The sequence below is a fragment of the Salvelinus namaycush genome, unplaced genomic scaffold (assembly GCF_016432855.1).
Source record: "Salvelinus namaycush isolate Seneca unplaced genomic scaffold, SaNama_1.0 Scaffold115, whole genome shotgun sequence".
Taxonomy (NCBI): domain Eukaryota; kingdom Metazoa; phylum Chordata; class Actinopteri; order Salmoniformes; family Salmonidae; genus Salvelinus; species Salvelinus namaycush.
In genome coordinates this window covers 69,002-79,571 of record NW_024057842.1, presented here as the reverse complement: position 1 = coordinate 79,571, position 10,570 = coordinate 69,002, and the positions used below count along the sequence as shown (strand labels likewise).

General features: G+C 40.5%; 1 protein-coding gene across 1 annotated transcript in view; it reads left to right on the top strand.

Annotated features, from left to right (window-relative positions):
- Positions 1–1,497: 1,497 nt before the first annotated feature.
- The window catches only part of marc1 (mitochondrial amidoxime reducing component 1), a 35,562-nt gene continuing 26,489 nt past the window's right edge, over positions 1,498–10,570 (top strand). Inside the window, exon 1 of the mRNA XM_038982389.1 lies at positions 1,498–1,818. Within this exon, the coding sequence (XP_038838317.1) occupies positions 1,568–1,818 (251 nt within the window). The 5' untranslated portion in view covers positions 1,498–1,567. The remainder of the gene's footprint in view (positions 1,819–10,570) is intronic.

Below are 10,570 nucleotides of genomic sequence, written 5' to 3'. Positions count from 1 at the left end.
GTAGTGACCATCTGCAGTTTTCTGCTGACAGAAAGAGTTTCAATGGGATGGTCAGAGATGACATTACATCATCACAGGAAGTCTTCTAATCATCACTGCCTTGACTATATTAGGTATTTTTTTTTGCTGCTTGTATTAAAGAGTATAAATACAATGTATATGCAGTGGTGGGAAAAAGTACCCAATTGTCATACTTTAGTAAAAGTAAAGATACTTTAATAGAAAATGACTCAAGTTAAAGTGAAAGTCGCCCAGTAAAATACTACTTGAGTAAAAGTCTAAAAGTATTTGGTTTTAAATATACTTAAGTATCAAAAGTAAAAGTACACATCATTTCAAATGTTATTTTTTTAACGTAAAGCCAGGGGCACACTCCAACATTCAGACATCATTTACAAATGAAGCATGTGTGTTTAGTGAGTCGTCCAGATCAGAGGCAGGAGGACCAGGGATGTTCTCTTGATAAGTGTGTGCATTAGACCATTTTCCTGTCCTACTAAGCATTCAAAATGTAACAAGTACTTTGGGTGTCAGGGGAATATGTATTGAGTAAAAAGTACACTACTTTCTTTAGGAATGTAGTGAAGTAAAAGTAAAAGTTGTAAAAAAAAATAGAAATAGTAAAGTAAAGTACAGATACCCCCCAAAAACGATTTAAGTAGTACTTTAAAGTATTTGTACTTAAGTACTTTACACCACTGTGTATATGTATAATTATTGTGTACAAATAATGTTATAATAACAACCTGATAGTCTTCCAACTTCAGCACCTTCAATGGTCCATTCATAAAATTCAGGACCCAGGAACTCGTCCTTTATTCAATTCAGGACCCAGGAACTAGTCCTTTATTCAATTCAGGACCCAGGAACTAGTCCTTTATTCAATTCAGGACCCAGGAACTCGTCCTTTATTCAATTCAGGACCCAGGAACTCGTCCTTTATTCAATTCAGGACCCAGGAACTAGTCCTTTATTCAATTCAGGACCCAGGAACTCGTCCTTTATTCAATTCAGGACCCAGGAACTCGTCCTTTATTCAATTCAGGACCCAGGAACTAGTCCTTTATTCAATTCAGGACCCAGGAACTCGTCCTTTATTCAATTCAGGACCCAGGAACTAGTCCTTTATTCAATTCAGGACCCAGGAACTCGTCCTTTATTCAATTCAGGACCCAGGAACTCGTCCTTTATTCAATTCAGGACCCAGGAACTCGTCCTTTATTCAATTCAGGACCCAGGAACTCGTCCTTTATTCAATTCAGGACCCAGGAACTCGTCCTTTATTCAATTCAGGACCCAGGAACTAGTCCTTTATTCAATTCAGGACCCAGGAACTCGTCCTTTATTCAATTCAGGACCCAGGAACTCGTCCTTTATTCAATTCAGGACCCAGGAACTCGTCCTTTATTCAATTCAGGACCCAGGAACTCGTCCTTTATTCAATTCGGCGCCCACGAACTAGTCCTGTATATCTGACGTCATCATAGAACAGCCCCTTCACTGACAAGTTCAATAAGACAAAAAAATCTCTGGTTCAATGTCCATCTGAGCCGTTTGAAAAGTAAAGATGTACTTTAAAGAAGTGTTAATGAATGCGTTCACAGAGAATAAGAAAGCCCTGCTGTTGGCTGGAGGTGCTGGTCTTACTGTTGTCGGACTGGGACTTGGCTATAAGTATTTTCTCAAACCGGAGAAAGTTGTCCGTGTGGGAGTTGTGTCACAGCTGCTCATTCACCCACTGAAATCGGGGAAAGCCGTGTCCGTGGCCCTTGCAGAATGTCAACAGATTGGTTTGAAGTACGGTGAACTACAAGATCGGTCAGTAGCATTTATTTTCATAACGATAAATTCATGTTCATGGAGTTTAGGCTAATGTTGGCCGACACCGCTTGAATTGGCGACACATGTTGACACAAGTGATTATCAATGATTTATAGGCGTCAGTACTACTTTTACCCACTGTTATGACCACATAGATCAGAAACGAGTGAATGGCCACATTGCAGTTCTCGAGTGGACGGTTTATTGACTCCAAACTCACAGGCCACAGTCTGGTCGTAGCCTACGCCAGATAACTCTGATAAAAACAATCACAGCTACTTATTCACTGTCAGGACATGAAAAGAGAGCGAACAATGCCAGCATGGCAATATAACAGATACGCAGTGTCCAGCGCCCTGCCCTTAAATACATGCCATTTTGTCCTTGAAACATTTAATTGATACTGTACAATTCTATTCAATCCTATGGCGGGGTGCCAATATGGCCGACCATAGAGGCTTCAAAGCCTCTCAAAGTCCAATACATGTAGCATCAGCAATCCAGGGTTTGTTATCATGTTGAACAAATTGCATGTTCAACCACAACAACAAATTGCAAGTTTGTCCGTTTTTGAATCAGGAGGCCCCCTACGTGTCGTCATCCAAACTTGTCAGGAAGGTTGTGGTTGGTTGTAACCCCCCCCCCCCCCCCCCCCCCTCAATGTGTTTCTATTGGCTAATAGCAGTAAGGACTATCTGTTATTCAATGTGTTTCTATTGGCTAATAGCAGTAAGGACTGTTATTCAATGTGTTTCTATTGGTTAATAGCAGTAAGGACTGTCTGTTATTCAATGTGTTTCTATTGGTTAATAGCAGTAAGGACTATCTGTTATTCAATGTGTTTCTATTGGCTAATAGCAGTAAGGACTGTCTGTTATTCAATGTGTTTCTATTGGCTAATAGCAGTAAGGACCATCTGTTATTCATTGTGTTTCTATTGGTTAATAGCAGTAAGGACTATCTGTTATTCAATGTGTTTCTATTGGCTAATAGCAGTAAGGACTGTCTGTTATTCAATGTGTTTCTATTGGCTAATAGCAGTAAGGACTGTCTGTTATTCAATGTGTTTCTATTGGCTAATAGCAGTAAGGACTATCTGTTATTCAATGTGTTTCTATTGGCTAATAGCAGTAAGGACTGTCTGTTATTCAATGTGTTTCTATTGGCTAATAGCAGTAAGGACTGTTATTCAATGTGTTTCTATTGGCTAATAGCAGTAAGGACTATCTGTTATTCAATGTGTTTCTATTGGCTAATAGCAGTAAGGACTATCTGTTATTCAATGTGTTTCTATTGGCTAATAGCAGTAAGGACTGTCTGTTATTCAATGTGTTTCTATTGGCTAATAGCAGTAAGGACTATCTGTTATTCAATGTGTTTCTATTGGCTAATAGCAGTAAGGACTGTCTGTTATTCAATGTGTTGCTGTTGGCTAATAGCAGTAAGGACTATCTGTTATTCAATGTGTTTCTATTGGTTAATAGCAGTAAGGACTATCTGTTATTCAATGTGTTTCTATTGGCTAATAGCAGTACGGACTATCTGTTATTCAATGTGTTTCTATTGGTTAATAGCAGTAAGGACTATCTGTTATTCAATGTGTTTCTATTGGCTAATAGCAGTAAGGACTATCTGTTATTCAATGTGTTTCTATTGGCTAATAGCAGTAAGGACTGTTATTCAATGTGTTTCTATTGGCTAATAGCAGTAAGGACTGTCTGTTATTCAATGTGTTTCTATTGGTTAATAGCAGTAAGGACTATCTGTTATTCAATGTGTTTCTATTGGCTAATAGCAGTAAGGACTGTCTGTTATTCAATGTGTTTCTATTGGCTAATAGCAGTAAGGACTATCTGTTGTTCAATGTGTTTCTATTGGCTAATAGCAGTAAGGACTATCTGTTATTCAATGTGTTTCTGTTGGCTAATAGCAGTAAGGACTGTCTGTTATTCAATGTGTTTCTATTGGCTAATAGCAGTAAGGACTGTTATTCAATGTGTTTCTGTTGGCTAATAGCAGTAAGGACTATCTGTTATTCAATGTGTTTCTATTGGCTAATAGCAGTAAGGACTGTCTGTTATTCAATGTGTTTCTATTGGTTAATAGCAGTAAGGACTATCTGTTATTCAATGTGTTTCTATTGGCTAATAGCAGTACGGACTATCTGTTATTCAATGTGTTTCTATTGGCTAATAGCAGTAAGGACTATCTGTTATTCAATGTGTTTCTATTGGCTAATAGCAGTAAGGACTGTTATTCAATGTGTTTCTATTGGCTAATAGCAGTAAGGACTGTCTGTTATTCAATGTGTTTCTATTGGTTAATAGCAGTAAGGACTATCTGTTATTCAATGTGTTTCTATTGGCTAATAGCAGTAAGGACTATCTGTTATTCAATGTGTTTCTATTGGCTAATAGCAGTAAGGACTATCTGTTATTCAATGTGTTGCTATTGGCTAATAGCAGTAAGGACTGTCTGTTATTCAATGTGTTTCTATTGGCTAATAGCAGTAATGCCAAATTCAATGTTTCATCTAATAAGGTTATGTATTCATTAACACCTTAAGGGGTCTTAAAATTCAAAGTCAAATAGTCATACCAAGGATCATTATAGCTAACTTAAAACAATTACATATGTTAGCTTAGAACCCCCCCCCCCCCCCCTTGCTTAGACTCTAGGGTTAAAGGACTATCCCAAAAATAAAAATTTCTCAGATTCCTCCCCAGACCTCATGGCGTGGTTTATGCGTTGTTGTGGACTTAAAACATCAAATTTGGTTGTTTTTGTTTTTCTAGAAAAGTGTGATTATTTTTTTAGAGAGCCGAAAACGTGAAAAAAGAGAAAATCCAAAACCTTGAAAAATGAAACCTACATTTATTTTTGAAGATAACTATTTCCTTCATTTTTGTTTTTAATAAAATACATAATTTTAAGAACAAACATCATTGTGGCAATTCATATCTTGTAGTAAAACTGTACATGACACTCATCTCGAGAACAGACTAAATATTAAAGGATACATCTTCTCTTACTTAGAAAATAGTCTTAGTTATATAGGTCCAGACAATATCCAAAACTAACAATACATATAATTTATACAATTTCAGTCATTTTAAATTGTAACGTTGTGTCTTTCTTTCTACACAACATCACAACAAATGTTTCCAATCTGGCTAGGTGAACTCGATAAAGTTTTCAATCATTTCACTGTGTATTTCAGATAAAATCAAGGCATTAGAATGTTCCAGAATAAAGCTTTACGCTGTAAACATATTGGATCTGTATTAACAGACTGCAGCTTTACACTGTAAACATATTGGATCTGTATTAAGTAACAGACTGCAGCTTTACACTGTAAACATATTGGATCTGTATTAAGTAACAGACTGCAGCTTTACACTGTAAACATATTGGATCTGTATTATGTAACAGACTGCTGCTTTACACTGTAAACACATTGGATCTGTATTAAGTAACAGACTGCAGCTTTACACTGTAAACATATTGGATCTGTATTAAGTAACAGACTGCAGCTTTACACTGTAAACATATTGGATCTGTATTAAGTAACATACTGCTGCTTTACACTGTAAACATATTGGATCTGTATTAAGTAACAGACTGCAGCTTTACACTGTAAACATATTGGATCTGTATTAAGTAACATACTGCAGCTTTACACTGTAAACATATTGGATCTGTATTAAGTAACAGACTGCTGCTTTACACTGTAAACATATTGGATCTGTATTAACAGACTGCAGCTTTACACTGTAAACATATTGGATCTGTATTATGTAACAGACTGCTGCTTTACACTGTAAACACATTGGATCTGTATTAAATAACAGACTGTAGCTTTACACTGTAAACATATTGGATCTGTATTATGTAACAGACTGTAGCTTTACACTGTAAACATATTGGATCTGTATTAAATAACATACTGCTGCTTTACACTGTAAACATATTGGATCTGTATTAAGAGACTGCAGCTTTACACTGTAAACATATTGGATCTGTATTAAGTAACATACTGCAGCTTTACACTGTAAACACACTGGATCTGTATTATGTAACAGACTGCTGCTTTACACTGTAAACATATTGGATCTGTATTAAGTAACAGACTGCTGCTTTACACTGTAAACATATTGGATCTGTATTAAGTAACAGACTGCAGCTTTACACTGTAAACATATTGGATCTGTATTAAGTAACAGACTGCAGCTTTACACTGTAAACATATTGGATCTGTATTAAGTAACAGACTGCTGCTTTACACTGTAAACATATTGGATCTGTATTAAGTAACATACTGCTGCTTTACACTGTAAACATATTGGATCTGTATTAAGTAACATACTGCTGCTTTACACTGTAAACATATTGGATCTGTATTAAGTAACATACTGCAGCTTTACACTGTAAACATATTGGATCTGTATTAAGAGACTGCTGCTTTACACTGTAAACACATTGGATCTGTATTAAGAGACTGCTGCTTTACACTGTAAACATATTGGATCTGTATTAAGTAACATACTGCTGCTTTACACTGTAAACATATTGGATCTGTATTAAGTAACAGACTGCTGCTTTACACTGTAAACATATTGGATCTGTATTAAGAGACTGCAGCTTTACACTGTAAACACATTGGATCTGTATTAAGAGACTGCAGCTTTACACTGTAAACACATTGGATCTGTATTAACAGACTGCAGCTTTACACTGTAAACACATTGGATCTGTATTAACAGACTGCAGCTTTACACTGTAAACATATTGGATCTGTATTAAGTAACAGACTGCAGCTTTACACTGTAAACACATTGGATCTGTATTAAGTAACATACTGCAGCTTTACACTGTAAACATATTGGATCTGTATTAACAGACTGCAGCTTTACACTGTAAACACATTGGATCTGTATTAACAGACTGCAGCTTTACACTGTAAACACATTGGATCCGTATTAAGTAACAGACTGCAGCTTTACTCTTCAGCGTGGCGTGTTTCTGTGACATCAGCGCTGCGTAGGACTGGGCAATACTCAGAAAGTATTCAGACCCCTTGACTTTTCCCAGATTTTGTTACATTACAGCTTAATTCTAGAATGGATGAAATAGTTTCTTTCCCCCTCGTCAATCTACACACAATACCCCATAATGACATCACAATATTCCATAATGACATCACAATACTCCATAATGACATCACAATACCCCATAATGGGAGGTGAGGGCACTCGGAGTCTGGCGTCAGGAAAACAACCTCTCACTCAACGTCAACAAAACAAAGGAGATGATCTTAGACTTCAGGAAACAGCAGAAGGAGCACCCCCCCCCCGATCCACATCAAACGGGACAGTACTGGAGAAGATGGAAAGTTAAGTTCCTCGACGTACAGTAGACATCACGGACAAACTGAAATGGTCCACCCACACAGACAGTGTGGGGAAGGTGGCGCAACAGCGCTTCTTCAACCTCAGGAGGCTGAAGACATTTGGCTTGTCACTCAAAACACTCACAAACTTCTACAGAAGCACAATTGAGAGCATCCTTTTACTGAGGAGTGGCTTCCGTCTGGCCACTCTACCATAAAGGCCTGATTGGTGGAGTGCTGCAGAGATGGTTGTCCTTCTGGAAGGTTCTACCATCTCCACAGAGGAACTCTGGAGCTCTTTCAGAGTGACCATCGGGTTCATGGTCACCTCCCTGACCAAGCCCCTTCTCCCCTGATTGCTCACTTTGGCCTGGCGGCCAGCTCTAGGAAGAGTCTTGGTGGTTACAAACTTCTTCCATTTAAGAATGATGGAGGCCACTGTGTTCTTGGGGACCTTCAATGCTGCAGAAATGTTTTGGTGCCCTTCCCCAGATCTGTGCCTTGACACAATCCTGTCTCTGAGCTCTACGGACAATTCCGTCGACCTCATGGCTTGGTTTTTGCTCTGAAATGCACTGTCAACTGTGGGACTTTATGCCTTTCCAAAGCATGTCCAATCAATTGAATTTACCACAGGTGGACTCCAATCAAGTTGTAGAAACATCTCAAGGATGATCAATGGAAACAGGATGCACCTGAGCTCAATTTAGAGTCTCATATCATGTCTAAAAACCTGTTTTTGCTTTGTTATTGTGGGGTATTGTGTCCATTTTATTCAATTTTAGAATAAGGCTGTAAAATAACAAAATGTGGAAAAAGTCAAAGGGTCTGAATACTTTCTGAATTCACTGTACATCGAATTCATTCAAATGTATGTTTTTGCACGATTTTCCAAATGCCTGTATCGCAAGAATCAAGATTTTGATATTTTTAGTTTTTCTGAGTGTTTACGTCCGCTTGTTCTCATGCTGTCTTTTTGGTCTCGTCTCTTTCGCTCCTCAGTGCACCTTCACATTTACACCAGAGATCTGAATATAATGACAAGATGCTCATGTCTCCTTCGCTCCTCAGTGCACCTTCACATTTACACCAGAGATCTGAATATAATGACAAGATGCTCATGTCTCCTTCGCTCCTCAGTGCACCTTCACATTCACACCAGAGATCTGAATATAATGACAAGATGCTCATGTCTCCTTCACTCCTCAGTGCACCTTCACATTTACACCAGAGATCTGAATATAATGACAAGATGCTCATGTCTCCTTCACTCCTCAGTGCACCTTCACATTCACACCAGAGATCTGAATATAATGACAAGATGCTCATGTCTCCTTCGCTCCTCAGTGCACCTTCACATTCACACCAGAGATCTGAATATAATGACAAGATGCTCATGTCTCATTCCCTCCTCAGTGCACCTTCACATTCACACCAGAGATCTGAATATAATGACAAGATGCTCATGTCTCCTTCGCTCCTCAGTGCACCTTCACATTTACACCAGAGATCTGAATATAATGACAAGATGCTCATGTCTCTGCCCAAAGGCGGAAGGCAGGCGACAAGCTTCTTGACTTTTTTCTTTCTTTCTTCTGCACATTTTAGACTTTTATTGTAACCAGCACAAGGTGCACCTGTGTAAGGATCATGCGGTTTAATCAGCTTCTTGATATGCCACACCTGTCAGGTGGATGGATTTATCTCAGCAAAGGAGAAATGCTCACTAACAGGGGATGTAAACACATTTGTGCACAAAAATTTTTTTTTGTGCGTCTGGAACATTTCTGGGATCTTTTATTTCCGCTCATGAAACATGGGACCAACACTTTACATGTTGCGGTTATATTCAGTGTACAGTACCAGTCAAAAGTTTGGACACACCTACTCATTCCAGGGTTTTCTTTATTTTTTACTATTTTCTACATTGTAGAATAATAGTGAAGACATCAAAACTATGAAATAACTCATATGGAATGAGGTAGTAACCCCCAAAAAAGTGTTAAATCAAAATATATTTAAGATTCTTCAAAGTAGCCACGCTTTGCCTTGACGACAGCGTTAACCAATCGGGAGGCCCCGTGGGTAGTTATTCTAACATCTTCAAACTTGCGTGTTTTGATGAATTACCATATTCTGAATGTGATTTCTGTCATTCTGAGCACTGTGGGTGGACGCCCTAACCAGGTTACTCTGAGCACCGTGGGTGGACGCCCTAACCAGGTTACTCTGAGCACCGTGGGTGGACACCCTAACCAGGTTACTCTGAGCACCGTGGGTGGACGCCCTAACCAGGTTACTCTGAGCACCGTGGGTGGACACCCTAATCAGGTTACTCTGAGCACCGTGGGTGGACGCCCTAACCAGGTTACTCTGAGCACCGTGGGTGGACGCCCTAATCAGGTTACTCTGAGCACCGTGGGTGGACGCCCTAATCAGGTTACTCTGAGCACCGTGGGTGGACGCCCTAACCAGGTTACTCTGAGCACCGTGGGTGGACGCCCTAACCAGGTTACTCTGAGCACCGTGGGTGGACGCCCTAATCAGGTTACTCTGAGCACCGTGGGTGGACGCCCTAACCAGGTTACTCTGAGCACCGTGGGTGGACGCCCTAACCAGGTTACTCTGAGCACCGTGGGTGGACACCCTAATCAGGTTACTCTGAGCACCGTGGGTGGACGCCCTAACCAGGTTACTCTGAGCACCGTGGGTGGACGCCCTAATCAGGTTACTCTGAGCACCGTGGGTGGACGCCCTAACCAGGTTACTCTGAGCACCTTGGGTGGACGCCCTAATCAGGTTACTCTGAGCACCGTGGGTGGACGCCCTAACCAGGTTACTCTGAGCACCGTGGGTGGACGCCCTAATCAGGTTACTCTGAGCACCGTGGGTGGACGCCCTAATCAGGTTACTCTGAGCACCGTGGGTGGACGCCCTAATCAGGTTACTCTGAGCACCGTGGGTGGACGCCCTAATCAGGTTACTCTGAGCACCGTGGGTGGACGCCCTAATCAGGTTACTCTGAGCACCGTGGGTGGACGCCCTAATCAGGTTACTCTGAGCACCGTGGGTGGACGCCCTAACCAGGTTACTCTGAGCACCGTGGGTGGACGCCCTAACCAGGTTACTCTGAGCACCGTGGGTGGACGCCCTAATCAGGTTACTCTGAACACCGTGGGTGGACACCCTAACCAGGTTACTCTGAGCACCGTGGGTGGACGCCCTAATCAGGTTACTCTGAGCACCGTGGGTGGACGCCCTAACCAGGTTACTCTGAGCACCGTGGGTGGACGCCCTAATCAGGTTACTCTGAGCACCGTGGGTGGACGCCCTAATCAGGTTACTCTGAGCACCGTGGGT